The sequence below is a fragment of the Phoca vitulina genome, unplaced genomic scaffold, assembly GCF_004348235.1.
Source record: "Phoca vitulina isolate PV1807 unplaced genomic scaffold, GSC_HSeal_1.0 scaffold25, whole genome shotgun sequence".
Classification (NCBI taxonomy): domain Eukaryota; kingdom Metazoa; phylum Chordata; class Mammalia; order Carnivora; family Phocidae; genus Phoca; species Phoca vitulina.
In genome coordinates this window covers 39,697,026-39,713,117 of record NW_022589728.1, presented here as the reverse complement: position 1 = coordinate 39,713,117, position 16,092 = coordinate 39,697,026, and the positions used below count along the sequence as shown (strand labels likewise).

The following is a 16,092-nucleotide window of genomic DNA, read 5'->3' as shown; positions in this document are numbered from 1 at the left end:
CAAAAGGCCGAGAAGCGATTATATAAAATCCTTTATTTGAAAGATAGTATAATTTATGTCACTAATGACTTTTTATTGACAATTAAAAGGTAAATAGTGGACCAATCCTAGTTTAACTAACCTATCCCCTTTTGCAAATATAATACAAGAAATTAACTGAAGTACATTTCCCATTTTGCTGAATTTAAAACCTGTAAATAGTAATGATCATTTTCCAGTTAGGAACATGGTCACTTACTTGGTAGAAATTCTCTCTTTCTCAGATTTGAAGTGTTTATCCCTTTGATATTCGTGCAAAGTTCTGAATTTAAAAATGATAATTCCATGGGACCCTGTTACTGCAACATCCCCTTCCCCCAATGATGAGCATTGTTGATGGTACATGCAAGGCAGCTTTTTGTCTATTCTGGGCAGTATAAATTTAATGTGTTGTTTTCAAGTATGTCATGTGTCCAGATGCCACGGCAATCTGTGCATTAAAAAGGCATTAAAATAAAAGTAAGTAAAATATTTGTGGGTATTTTTTGATGGAGGCCAGGGAATTAGTGATACAATTATGTTTAGATAAACCAGTTCTAAGGTTTCAGGAAAAACAAGAGCCTTATTTTCTTACAGCAATTATAAACATTTTATAATGTATATTTATAATACTCCCCTACCCTCACCATTTACCCCTATCTATTTCTCCCTATTACTCCTTATATTACCTATTTCTGTTAATGACATACCATCTCTCTAACCGAGTATTTTGCCAAGTGTGGTCCATGTACCACTTGAGATTGAAAATCCTGGCAGGGAGTTGGTGCTTGTTAAAAATTCAGCTTCCTTGGTCTCTCCCCCACCTTACCGACTGGGTATCTTTGAATAATGAGGCCTGAGACTTTGTATCTTAATCCTCACTCAAGTTTAAAAGCACCATTATCTTCAGCTTTTCCTCTGCCTCATACTCCCTTTCTGCTCTTCCCAAATCTGAAAAGTCAAACACCAAATGTCTCTTCCTTTCTACTTGCTGTGTTGCTCTCTTAGTAGATTGCCTTTGGAAAGTACCTAGATTTGTTTTAAGCTTGTTAATTATCTTCCAACCTTCTAGCCTTTCTAAACATATTAAAAAGTATCTGATTTGATTACCTCATTGCACAATACCCTCTTATGGTCTCCTGTTGAATTTAGAAAAAGTCTGAAGTTTCAGCCGATTTTTAAAATCTTCCTCAGCTTTGTCATACTGTCTTATTCAGCCTCCACCAAAGAGGCTGAATGATCTCATAGTTCCTGCTGAGGCCTTCCATCTACTTCCAGCAGCGTTTCTCAAACGCTAGTGCACAGAATTACCTATAAGCTGGTTAAAAAGAAAAGTAGTGATTCTTAAACATTAATGGCCAAAAACAAGAACAAAAACAAACAAAAAACCACAAAAAACCCCTGGAGATTCATGGACCTGAGCTCTTGAGCTTTTGATTCAGTAGGACTATGATGGGGAAATCTGCATTTTAATGAGCATCCCACACAACTCCTGATGTTGGTGTTGGATGGACAGCATTTTGACAAATGCTGACCTAGAGCCTCTAGTTGCTCCTGGTGAGTTGGTACCTAACTAGACTCTAGAGACCTGAGTCTTTCTTCTGAAGTGTTCAGTTCCAGCCAGGGGACCCTTTCCAGAGGGACTGGAATTTCCTCATTTTACCCAGGCCACAGGTGACTCCTGAAGAGGCCTGCGTACTCAATGCAGTTTTGAGATAACCTAATTCAAGATATTACACATTCCTGTTATCTTTATTTGCCATCCAAGATGACACATATAACTATTTGTTCTTCCCTGAACACTTATGCCCATGTTATTCTGTGGTTTATTTTTATTCTTTTACTGGACCAATCTCTTGCTATTCTCTTTCTTCTATTTTTCTTTATATCATTCTTGAACCCTATCCATCCTCAAGCACTTCATTGATTATCAGTTTTACCTCTTGACATTAATTGAAACCTGATTTTTCTCATAGACACCATTTCTGTAAAGCCTTAACTGGAGACTCTTCTTTCTTTAATTCTCCACATACCTGTGGATTAAAAGTCTGGTTGTTATCTTTTTATTTTCTTATTGCCACTTCTAGTTCATTTACTTTTCCATGCATCTAAAAACAAACAAGACAAATGAAAGAAGAAACCCAGCTCCTTTGTAGTTGATTCCATTTGACTATAGTAACCTCAACCTCCTAATTGCTGTTAAGTGTGGATATCCAGGTCACTCCCCCGTCTTCCTAACTTAGAGTCTTTCCGCCTTAGCCCAAATCCTTCAACCATCCTGGGTGCCTTCACTATCCACGTGTGTGATGTTTGTATTATCCTGGCCCTCATTTCCTTGTCTGCCATGCTGTTTTCCTATTACTTTAGTCACTCTGGATCATAACCTACTCCATCTCAGTAATAACATCAATCACTCCATACTCTCTGTTGATAACCTTTAGTTCTCTAGTCAAACAAAATCTAGTTCTTTTCTTCCCCAAACTGTGGTTATTTGACCTCATCCAAATTTTAAAGTCCAAAAATTGGTTCACTTTGTGCTTAACTCTACACCCTCTGCTGTCTTCACTTCCTTCTCTAGCTTTAGACGCCGTGACACATCACTTTATCCACTTTATATAGTATCCTAAACTTTTTTGCCCTACTGCCCTTCTGTCATGCCTCTCTGGGAAAACCTAAACTTGTTTAATCCACCTATCTATCCCTTCCTAAAGCCAGCAGTGAACAGCTGAGCACTCAGGAAAAAAAAAATGCTATTTTTCAATCATGTAGTTTAATGCTACCATGGGTTCATGGTTACCAAATTAATTCGATCTCATAGTGTTTCTCATTAATCCTGTTTTCCCTGGATAGCCTTTTCTATTTTCCCCTGCATAAATATCCCCAGCATAAATTCCAGCCTCTGCACTCAAATTTCCAAAGTTTCTACCTTCTATTTCACTCTTAGAAGATAATCATGCCTCCTACTTCATAGTGAACGTGGAGCTGCCAGGTGAAACTTCTTTGGACTACCAAACCTCAAAACTTACATTAATCTTACCCATCCTTTTTTCATCTCTACTGTTAAAGTGAAAGAGGTAGTTTGCTGTGATTATTACTTCAAGTGTGCACTGAATTCTATCTCTTCCTACCTACTTGAAAATCGTTTTTTTTTTTTTTAATTTTTTTTCCCTGACTTTTCACCCCCTCACTTTCTATTGGCTCCTTCTACTTACTATTTAGACTGACTCTGATTTCCATCTGTACTCAAAAACAAACAAGCCGTCAAGAGTAAAACAAAACAAAGTATAACAAAAAAATCTTCCCTAACTTCTCCCTCTCTGAGTAATATCCTATCTCTCTCCTTCCCTTTACTTATTTTGTAATAGATTTGTCTATGCTTTCCATCTCCGCTTTCTTACATCTTATATATTCCTTTGCCCATGGGAAGTGTTTTAATGAGTGTTTCAGGGAAGAGGCAAGGATCACCATTGTTAAATGATGTTACAAGGACACATCAAACTGATGAATACTCACTCGATTTAGGTCTAAAGGAGCCATTGCTTCTTTCACCCAGCACACTGTTTTTGAGATTTATCTCCATTGTTGCATATTATCAGTGTTTTTTTTTTTTCTGAGTAATATTATACTGTATGAATAAACCACAGTTTATCAGTTCTGCTGTTGATCAACATGAGGGTTATTTCCAATTTTTGGCTATTATGAATAAAGATACTATGAACATCCTTGTACAAAGCTTTTTTGTGGGTGTGTGTATTTCTCTCTCTTAGATAAATACCTAGGTGTAGAATTGCTGGCAGTTAACTTTGTAAGAAATTGCCAATTTTTCCAAAGTGGTTGTGATTTTACACTCCCATCAGCAATGTACTAGAAGGTCAGTTGCTCCACATCCTCCCAATATTTTGTATAGTAAAACTTTATTTGAACCATTCTAGTGGGTGTAGTGGTATTTTAATTCTTATTTTAATTTGCATTTTGCTGACTATTAATGGTATTGAGCTTTTTCATGTACCTATTTGTCATCTCTATATCTTCTTTGATGAAGTTGCTGTTCAAGTCTTTCACCTATTTTTTTATTAGGTTGTATGTTGTATATTACTGAGTAATTCTTTATACATTCTGGATGTAAGTTCTTTTTTCAGATACAGGTATTATGAGTATTTACAAACTATCTGTAAATTACATATTTATTTTCTTTTTTCTTCCTGGTATCTTTTGATGAGCAAAAACTAATTTTGATGAAGTTCAGTACATCCTCTTTTTTTCTTTTCTTTTCTTTATAGTCTATACTGTTAGTGTTCTAGGAAATATTTGCCTACTCCAAAGTCATAAAGATAATCTCTTTTTTTCCTAGTAGCTTTATTGTTTTAGCTCTTTTGTTTAGGTCTGTGATCTATCCTCAATTGATTTTTATTTATTTATTTATTTGAGAGAGACAGAGTGAGCATGAGCAGTGGGAGGGGCAGAAGGAGAGGAAGAAACAGGCTCCCCACTGAGCAGGGAGCCAGACATGGGACTTGATCCCAGGACCCTGAGATCATGACCTGAGCCAAAGGCAGATGCTTAACCATCTGAGCCACCCAGGCGCCCCTATCCTAAATTGATTTTTTAAAAAATTTTATTATGTTATGTTAATCACCATACATTACATCATTAGTTTTTGATGTAGTGTTCCATGATTCATTGTTTGCATATAACACCCAGTGCTCCATTCAATATGTGCCCTCTTTAATACCCATCACCAGGCTAACCCATTCCCCCACCCTCCTCCCCTCTAGAACCCTCAGTTTATCTCTCAGAGTCCGTAGTCTCTCATGGTTCGTCTCCTCCTCTGATTCCCCCCCTTCATTTTTCCCTTCTTACTATCTTCTTCTTCTTCTTTTTTTTTTTTAACATATAATGTATTATTTGTTTCAGAGGTACAGGTCTGTGATTCAACAGTCTTACACAATTCACAGCGCTCACCATAGCACATACCCTCCCCAATGTCTATCACCCAGCCACCCCATCCCTCCCACCCCCCACCACTCCAGCAACCCTCAGTTTGTTTCCTGAGATTAAGAATTCCTCATAGCAGTGAGATCATATGACACATGCCTTTCTCTGATTGACTTATTTCGCTCAGCATAACACCCTCCAGTTCCATCCACGTCGTTGCAAATGGCAAGATTTCATTCCTTTTGATGGCTGCATAATATTCCATTGTATATATATACCACATCTTCTTTATCCATTCATCTGTCAATGGACATCTTGGCTCTTTCCACAGTTTGGCTGTTGTGGACATTGCTGCTATAAACATCGGGGTGCACATACCCCTTCGGATCACTACATTTTTATCTTTGGGGTAAATACCCAGTAGTGCAATTGCTGGGTCGTATGGTAGCTCTATTTTCAACTGGGTTCCTAAATTGATTTTTATATGTGGTGTGAGATAGGGGTCTAATTTTGGCTTTGTTTTCCCATAAGGATATACAGTTGTTCCAGCACTGTTTGTTGATACTGCATTTTAGTTCCATCATATAGCTGAAGGATGAGTCCCAACAACTAAGATTCCCTTGGTATATGACTTTTTGGGGTTACACAGCTAACTATCTTGTAGTTTCTTTCCTTATGAATTTTTATGTCAGTGTTGGCTAGTGATCAGGATTTTAGAAATCACCTTTTCACCTATTGAAGTTTTGACATTTTTTTTTCTGCAGTTATAAAGGAATTTAATTTGACAAAGTGAAGATGAGATGGTCACTTTGATCCCTGAAAACTTAAGAAGACCACTGGTTAGCTCTCCAGTTTTACACAATAGGAATTTTTTCCTGCTTGTAATAACTTATCTCAATGTTATAATTATGTCAAAGTATACATTGTCTACTGTGTCACACTTTGATAGTCTCCCAAATGACTAATTTTTTTCATTTCCTTAAGTGTGGAGAATTATCTCTGAAGATCTGAATCATGTGCCCTTGCTGGAATATTAAAATATAGATTCCACAAGTGGGGGAATGTGGAAATGACATTTAAAGTACATTGTAAAGCATGAGTAAATTCATAAAAATGTGAATGAGCTTGTCAAAATCATGGAACTAAAAGCTGAATTTGATAGTGCACTAGAAGATGAGTAAGGAACACAGGACAAACTTGTGTTATTAATGTTCCTGTATATTAAGGGTTTTTACTTTATCTAGGAAATGGGCCACTATTTAGATGACTTAAATATGTTGCTTACATGATCAGCTTTGAATTTTTAAACCATCAGTCTGGGAATAATGAATGCATCAGATTAGGGACAAGTGTCTTCTTTATTTATCCACTACTTTGTTCATCCCAACATCTGGCATAAGATTTTATTTTCATGATTGGTTCTTAATTCTGATCCAGTCATAACCAAACATCTTTTCTGCCTATTTATAACTTCATACTAAAGTAAGAATTTTTTTAAGGAAGGGTCTTTTAGCCTTAAAAACTGAGATGATTATTTTTTTCTGTGGTCATAGGTTGAATTTTTTAATAACCTGTGTTTTGATCTATATTTAAATGTCACAGTCTGGATTGAATGCTTTTTCTGGAAGCAGAGACATATGTGAAGGCTTCAGGTTTCTTATTTCTTTACTTGTTCTTTCTGGATTTCATAAAAAAGGTATAAATGAGCAATGAAATAACTTGGTTGGAATGTGATAGGATATTGCACTACCTTTGTTTGTTTTTAAAGGTCACATATTGTACTTAAAAATACGTGTGGCAAATTGCTGTGTAAAATTCAGGTTAAGAAAGGATATTAAATACAAAAACACTCTCTTTAATCTGAAAAGTCCTGAAGAGTGTAAAGTTTTAATTAAATAAAAATTAATTATGAAGTATTTTAATATGCAATTTAGGCATTAAATAAAATTAGCATTTTTTCTTCCTTAAGTATGTGTTATCAAGTTTCAGGAATGTTAAAAAGTTCTCTGATGGTTTAATCTGAAATCATTCCTACAGCGAAATTCATAAATAATAAATATTATCTTATTAATCCATATTTTAGTTTAGCTGGGTCTCAGAGCAAGTTAGTTCCTCAGGGAATGCGGTGTTCTTTATAAAAGAAGGTGATGAGATGTAATCTCCATGGAATTAAATTGTGAAAACAATCTTGGTATTGTACATGCTAATATAAATCTGTTATTCCCTTTCCGCATCTATCACAACACATTTTAAATTGTGGCTGATCTTGTATGCAAATAGCTGTCTTATTAGAAATTGCGGCTCTATGTGCTAATGTCTCTCTGGATTTCTTGGGAGTTTGCTATCTAACCATCAAAGCAATAGAAATGAATGATGATTACTGCAAGGCTTTGAAGAACAAAGAAAAGTCAGAACATTTTAGAGGTTCTAGATGTCTGAGGTGCTGACAGTTTGCACCATACACATGAATGGGAATCTCTTTAGATCATTTAAAATAGCCTCAGTGTGTTTATTAGGAAAGTAAAATATTTTCTACCTTCTTGTGTTTGTTACAGCTAATAAAATGTAAGGTATTTGTGCATGGGTGTGTTCTTTAGATGTTTTTTTGTTTCAACATTTGGTAAAATTTTATTTTGCTTAAAGAATAGAATAGAATAAATAAAGAATGGAGTAGAATAATTTCAGAAAATAAAGTTTTAATTTTTGAAATTTTGGTTAAGGATTATCAGTCACCAAAATCATTGGGAACAAAAATTTAAAGCTAGTTCCTCTTTAATGTATCTCTTAGGTTCAAGTTCTTTTAAGGATTTTATATTCACAGGTTTTATACATATAAAATGTATCAATTCATAGAGTATAGGCCTAGGTTCTTTAGCTTTTTTTGGTATCACTTTGTTCATTTAAAGTACATTTTAAAATAAGTAAAATCTAATTCCTTTTGTTGAAAAGATATTCTCTATGAATCCCTTCCTTTTTTATTTACAACGGGTAAGGAATGAATAAAACATTGGCTTTTAAAGTGTTATCTCTGTTAGGATGCTGGTTTAAATGACCAAGCAGGAATTGAAGGAAGCATAGTGAGTGACTGTTTTGGTAGGTGGCCTTAGTATTTTGCATTTTAAAAATTTAAGCTATTCCATAAAGGCAACAGACAAAACTAAATTGAAGAGGGATTAATGTCTGTGTATTTATTTATTTAAACTAACTTCTCTCCTGAAATGGTGATATTTTTTCTAGCCCCACATAATCAAGATTAAAATAACTTGACTCCTCTTTACAATTAGTAAATGCAAAACACTATGCAAATGGATTGCTATATTAATAAATTATAACATATCTATTGATATTTTTTATGATGCTTGTATTAATGTTCTGAATAATAACAAGTGAGAATATAGGGTTAGGTGATGTCTTGGTTTCATTTCTGAAATTTTACTGTTATATTATCTTAGATGTGATAGCTACATGGTTTATGAGAGGTGAAGATTTAATTTATTTGACTTTGTCTTACTTTACACATTCTCAAATATTACCATAATATTAAATCTGAAGATTATTATGTATAGAAAAATGGATTTTTAGCAGAACTTATCATTTTCTTACACATAAGTAGTAATTATTATTTGGGGATGCCTTTTACAGTGTTGGGTGGTATCATTGTTAGGATTGCTCTGTGTGACCATATGTATAAATAAACAATACAGTTTGATCTGAACAGATTTCAAAGACATTTGGCATTTGAGAACCTTAATATTGTTCTTTAGGAAAATTACAGTTTAATAGTTTATATGGAGACATCTATACATACTTGTTTTAGTTAGGGTGGTACTACCTACTGTAACAAACAAATATAAAGTGTATAGAGGCTCAGATGCTACAAGTTAATTCTTGTTCTCACAGCAGTGTGAAAGAGAAAAACAAGTTGGTTGAGTAGGTTTCCTTTGTGTAGTCGTTCAGGATCCAGGAAGTCACAGGCTCTGTCGTCATCATCACATTATTTCCAGCATCACTCTGGGGGCCATTTCCATTTTAGCCACATGAATGAGTACATATGGAAAGTTTTTATAGGTTAGTTCTAGAAGTAGCAAACACTAATTTATTCATATTCTGGTGGCTGAAACTCAATCACATGCCCACAGCTAATATAGAAGGAGGCTGGAAAAGTTGTCAGGTGAGCTCAGGAAACAAAACAAAACAAAACAAAACAAAACAAAACAAAACAAAACGAAGGAGAACATGTATTTTAGTAAGCAGCCAGCGATTTTTCCTATAGTCCACCTTTCTGGTCATGATATAGCCATGCATATCCTTTTTCCTGACTCTTTAGTAGGAAAATCCTAAAGTTCCCCGCTTACTGCATCCAGAACAAAGCCAAGGATCTCAAGCCAGAGCATAGTGCTCCCTCTTAGGTTGGAATATGCTTCCTTGAAGTTTACAGACTATAAAATTTTCCTAATGGTGAAGCAGAAGGTAACTGCTTCATATCTCCTATAATCAGTCCCATTTAGAAAGGACGGATGGGAAGAATGGGAAACATACAGGAAGCACTGATCCAGCATGATAAGGAAACCTGCTGTTCGTGAGGCCACTGAGAATGCCCATTGTACTAACAGAAGTTTCTTCCTTGGAGTCTAATTATGGTTTTTTAGAGAAGTTCCCTTGTCCATTGTTCTTTATGGCCCTCCCTTCTGGATGGTTCTCCTTTCTGGTCACATATGAAGTGGATGTTCCAAATCTACAGATTTTGCCTTCCTTGGGGGCTGCAATCTGCTGGTTTAAGTTTAGAGGTCCAAGGATTGGTTTTCATTCACATACTTTTTTAGACAAAGTTGATTTCCTTGTAAATATAATTCCCTCAGATTTTATACCCTTCTTACTATTTCTGCTTAGTTCCATGTGACCGTGCAATCTCTGCCACATATATTTTTTTTAGTTTTTATTTAAATTTCAGTTCGTTGGCAGTGTAATATTAGTTTCAGGTGAACAATACAGTAATTCAGCCCTTCCATACAACACCCTGTGCTCATCACAAGTGCCCTCCATAATCCCCCTCACATATTTCACCCATCCCCTCACCCACCTCCCCTCTGGGAACCATCAGTGGGTTCTCTATAGTTCAGAGTCTGTTTCTTGGTTTGCCTCTCTCTCCTGTCCTTTTTTCCCCTTTGCTTGTTTGTTTTGTTTCTTAAGTTCCACGTATGTCTGCCACATATTTAAATTCAATAAAAATAATAAGATTTAAAAGATGTGTTGTGGATTAAATCAAATAGTGCATATAATGTAGTAAGCATGAGAATATTAGTAAATGGTAGTAATTTATACTGTTTACAGAAGAAGAGACAGAACTAGAACTCAAATTTATGCACTTTTGTTACCTATGTCATGCTTTTTAAAACAAGATTCAAAGTATCTGAGATTCAAACTTTAGCCTTTTTGTGTAACAGAATAGGTAATTGGAAAGAAACATACTGCCAAGAGCATGCCTACAACCCCAACCCTTCTGAATAAATGGTACATGATTTTCACATTTACAGATAATACTCTCTAACAGTTTGGTTTAATTGAGTATTGATAGTACTTGATAAAATGAATGTTACCAAGAACAAATAATTGGGAAATTTAATTACCAGCAATTGTATCCTTGATAATTTATTTGAGAGAATTTTGTGTTCTTTACTGATATCTAATGGGAATAAGTCAAAGACATTTTTACCCATTGCTTTAAAAATGAATTTTATGGAATAAATTATTCCTGAAGTTTGTAGATAGTCCTTTTGATGTTTTAGGACTTCATCATAATTATTTTCTTTCTTTGCAGCAGGCATTTTGGAGATCAAAGATGGGTAGAAAAGATGCCTCCACTATAAAACTTCCTGTTGATCAGTACAGAAAGCAAATTGGTAAGCAATGAATTCCCTTTGATACATTCCTGTGAATTAAGATAAAGAAAAAGGCAATTATGTGTGATATTAAGAAAATAACTTTTCCTTAATACATATGATACACAGAATATGAATAACGAAGGACTATGTATTTTTAAAGAGCAAAAAGTAAGTGTAGCCTACTTACCAATGGAGAAATACATGTTGTGTACTTGTGATTTTCAAAGCTCTTATAATTTTTATGAATTTAATAAAAGCAAAAATACATTTTATTATTTTTCTTAAGGCTAGATGCATTTATATGGTGAATATTTTTAGTGTTATCATCTATTAAATCATTTATTCTTATCCATGTAAAAACTTTTAATTTTGTTGACTCAATGACAATAATTTGATAAGCCTGAAATTCTTCTTTAAAATTTTACTTTAATAAAATGGTGGACTAGAGAAAAGTCCACTAGTCAACGTACAAAAATAACAGGAAACTTACCTATTTTATACTATGCTCTAAGCACAGGATTTTCTACCCATTTTTTTCAAGGGTACATGGAGTATTTATAAAAAATTACCCACATACAAAGTTACAAACCAAGTCCCCCCAATTTTAAAGAATCCGTATCCTAGAACTACAACTTTGAACAAAGTTTAGTAAATTAGAAATCGGTTAGAAGCAAAAAAGTTAACTTACCCTTTCCCATCCTGTACCCTCTCTTTTTACATGTTCCTACTCATTCCCACCCATTCCCACTTCTTTGGAAATAAAAAAATAACAATTAATAAAAAACCTCTTCTAAAACACTGAAGGATAAACAGAGAAGTTACAATAGAAATCAGAAAAAAAGTAGAAATTATTGATACCAAAAGAGTATATACCTATTTTATAAATGTGATATATAAGGTGCACTCCATAAAGATATTTCTGTAAAACAAAAGAGATGCAAAATGAAAAGAATATTTAGAATGTATATAACCAATTAAAGATTTATATGTAGAAAAATAAAGTCCTACTATAAATAAATAAGGTAGTCTGGAAACCCAATAGTAAAATAGGTACAAAACATGAAGAGGCAATTCATGAAAGAGGAACTCTGAATAAACAAAATAAAAACAAAACAAACAACTATTACAATAAAAAAATGAAATCATAAGAGCCTTACAAAATGATCTAACTCATCTAACTGGTAGTCAGATAAAAGCAGATTAAAAAAAAAGTATTTCTAACTGATTAAATTTCCTGAGGGATGGTTTATGATGTTTGATATTTTTTTGGTATATTCCACCTTCCTTCACTTACAGGATACCTGATGAATAAATAGTGTGGGTTGTTATTTATGTGTTTAAACAGGACTGACTTATCAGATTAAAGTCTCTGATCAAATAGGATATGCTAACCACATAAAGAATAGCCATATCAGGGATCAATTCACAATTCAACTCTTAAATATACAATTCTTAGAATTTTGACAAGCGTACATACCTGTGTAACCAGAAACGCCAATCAAAATAGAAACATTTACATTTTCTCAGGTAATTCTTCATATCTGCTTCCAGTCAGTCTCTACCCACCTCCATATGCAACCACTGTTCTGATTTCTATCACCATGGATGAATTTTTTCTAAAAAAAAAAAAAAAAAAGCCCTGCAAAGTCTGTTATTGAAATTTTTATCTAATAATCAATTTTGGAGAAAAGACATTAAAATCTAAAGTCTTCTGTATTATAAACATGGCATATCTTTTCTTTTATTTAGTTCTATTCATATTTATTAGAGCCAAGGAAGGGTGAGACAAAGTAATATAATTGTGAGGACTCAGCCCTGTTCTTATACTAAATTGTTCAGAGGGTGCTGTGATATGCATTATATTCCTATACAAAGTTCTCTTTCCTGTTTTACTTCCTCTTGAAAATATTAGCTCCACAAGATCCACCTGTCTCAGAAGGTTCTTTGGAGAGTCATGAGAAGTGTCAGACCAGTTTGTAAACTACAGTGTTGCATGGATATGAGTTATCCTGTGTGTACTTTGCAAGTACAGTAATCATAATCTAACACAATATATTAAAAGTAAAAGAGTGATGGTATACTTTGTTCACTACTTTTAAGGATAATGCACTGCAGTCTTAAGGTTCTTATGCATATACTATAGAATATTATGATATATGTAGGTTTTTGTAAAGACAGAGAAATGAAATAGAAAAGATATTGACTAGTTAATTAATACAAACTAATTAAGATATTAACTAATTCAAGGATTTTCTCAAGGAAGCATTATCTGATTTTCCGTATCAGAGTTAGAAAGTACCACAAGCCTGAGCTCATACTAATGAACTGGCACTGTCTCCCTTAAATGGAGTCCTATGCAGATGTTTCCCAGATTTGATAAAAAATGTGAGGAGGGAATAAATCAGCCATAATTATCTTGAAGAGATACGTCAGTATTGGTGGTAAAAAAAAAGAAATATAAATAGCAAATAAAATGAGTATCATAGTGGGTTTTTTTTACTATTAAATTTATTGGTAAGCTAATTTAATTGCTAGTTAATAAACATTCACAAAGAATAGTGGTATTACATATGTGCAATGTCCTCTTGTTATGAAATCTCACTTATTTATATAATTTTTGTATGGTCAGTCAGTAACTATATTTGTTTGGCAATACCAGTGCCGTGTTTTGAATAATGATTTTAATATCACTGTTTAATATTTATCTTCTGGTAAAAGTTTTGCCTTTTCAATTATGTACTAAATGACAATGATTAATGGCTTTTAATAAAAGCTTTCTTTACAATATTCTTTGCTCAGGTAAGAATCAAATGGGCAGATGCTGTGACTGAAAACACCTTGTAGATACAGAATCCTCACATTAAATGGACACTGTTTTGATTACTAGAGCATGATCTTGAAATGTGTAGTGAAGATGAAATACCTTCTCGATTTCAAGGCAATGCACCTAAGAAAAACAATATTCTGAAACATTGCTGGCTTAAAGGGGAAATAAGTTGGTTTGGGTCTTTTCATTTCTTCAGATATAATATTGTAAAAATAGAGAGTAAGATTGCCTAATATTACATGTATTATTCTAGAGATAAATTATTTCAAGATTGGAAGAGAATTTTAAAAACTGCTTTGACATAATTAAGATATTTTCTAAGTATATGTTATTAAGTATATCAGGCCAAATAATATTTATATGTATTAGGTAAACCATTATAAAAATATAACTAATTTACTTGTAAATCTCTATTTTCTTATGTAATAAAAGTTGATAACAATTATTAAGCATCTTGTGCCAGGCATATCTTATTTTATCTTCACAGTAGTCCTGTAAAAAAGCAACTACTATTGTATAACTCCATTATATAGATCAGGAAGACTTGGCACAGATGGGTTAAAGAATTTTCCCAAGGTTCTACAATTGGTAGGAGGTAGATCCAGGACTCAATTCCAAGAAATTGACCACATAATCCCTTCACTATACTACTTTTTTTGGGGTTGAAGACTGTATTAGGTACTGGCAGATGCAGAGATAATTAAGTCACAATATTTGAGTTCATGGAATTGACAGTATAAATAGCACTTTGGCTGTCAGGAGAGTCTGAGGTACCTCTCTCTGCTCCTAATTTAGAAAGACCAAATTATGATGCTTCCATTTCTTAATGCTCTCTATTTTTAAAACTAAGACATTATTATTATAGTTTTTTCAGTCAAAGCTCATACAATTGTATACATATTTACCACTTACCCTGCTCTTAATTCTCATTTACATCCCAGACCTTAAATCTGAAATCATGTTCTTTGTGCCTGATGAACATTTTTTAGAATTTCTTAGAGTGTATGTCTACTTGTGGCAAGTTCTGTTTCTTTCTTTTATGATATTAACCTACCATTTTTAAAAGTTTTTATTGAAATTCCAGTTAGTTAACATACATTGTAATATTAGTTTTAGGTGTACAATTTAGTGATTTAATACTTCCATGCAATGCCCAGTGCTCATCACAAGTGTACTCATTAACTCCCATCACCTATTTAACCCATCCCCCTACCCACCTCTTGCTGGTAACCATGTTTGTTCTCTATAGTTGAGTCTTGTTTCTTGGTTTCCCCCCCTCTCATTTTGTTTTTTAAATTCCAACATCAGTGAAATCATATGGTATTTGTCTTTCTCTGATTGACTTATTTTGCTTAGTATAATACCCTCTAGCTCTATCCACATCATTGCAAATGGCAAGATTTCTGAGTGAGTAATATTCCATCGTGTGTGTGTGTGTGTGTGTGTGTGTGTGTGTGTGTGTGTACATAATGGAAATGGAATTTCCTTTGGAAAAATGTCTATTCATGTCTCTGCCCATTTCTTAACTGGATTATTTATTATTTGGGTGTTGAGTTTGATAAGTTCTTTATAGATTTTAGATACTAACCCTTTAGCTGACATGTCATTTGCATATCAAATTCTCCCATTCCATAGGTTGCCTCTTAGTTTTGTTGATTGCTTCCTTCTCTGTGCAGAAGCTTTTTATCTAGATTAAGTCCTAATAGTTCAGTTTTGCTTTTCTTCCCCTTGTCTCCAGAGATGTGTCTAGTAAGAAGTTGCTACAGCCAATGTCAAAGAGGTTGCTGCCTTTGTTCTTCTCTAGGATTTTGATGGTTTAGGTCTTTTCATCCATTTTGAATTTATTTTTGTGTATGGTATAAGAAAGTAGTCCAGTTTCATTCTTCTGCATATTACTGTCCAGTTTCCCCACTACCATTTGTTGAAGAGACTGTCTTTTTTTTCCACTGGATATTTTTTCCTGCTTTGTTAAAGATTAGTTGACCATATAGTTATGGGTCCATTTCTGGGTTTTCTCTTCTGTTCCACTGATCTATGTGTCTGTTTTTGTGACGGTACCATACTGTCTTGTAATATAGCTTGAAGTCTCGAATTGTCATGCTTCAAGATTGCTTTGGCTGTTCGGGTCTCTTGTAGTTTCATACAAATTGTAGGATTGTTGTTCTAGCTCTGCGAAAAATGCTGGTGGTGTTTTGATAGGGATTGCATTAGATGTTTAGATGGCTTTAGGTAGTATAAACATTTCAACAATATTTGTTCTTCCAATCCATGAGCATGGAATGTTTTTTTTATTTCTTTGTATCCTCTTCTGTTACTTTCATAAGTGTTCTATAGTTTTCAGAGTACAGATCTTTTACCTCTTTGGTTAGGTTTATTCCTAGATATCTTCTGGGTTTTGGTGCAATTGTAAAGGGGCTCAATTCCTTGTTT

At 33.9% G+C, this 16,092-nt stretch overlaps 1 protein-coding gene across 5 annotated transcripts in view; it reads left to right on the top strand.

Annotated features, from left to right (window-relative positions):
• Positions 1-16,092, top strand: part of TRIQK (triple QxxK/R motif containing) — an 84,615-nt gene that overhangs the window by 32,550 nt on the left and 35,973 nt on the right. For 3 of the 5 annotated variants that reach the window (XM_032421688.1, XM_032421691.1, XM_032421687.1), the window contains one exon: positions 10,772-10,853. In XM_032421688.1, the coding sequence (XP_032277579.1) occupies positions 10,793-10,853 (61 nt within the window). In that variant the 5' untranslated portion in view covers positions 10,772-10,792. The remainder of the gene's footprint in view (positions 1-10,771; positions 10,854-16,092) is intronic. The other 2 variants (XM_032421690.1, XM_032421689.1) reach the window with 1 other exon arrangement.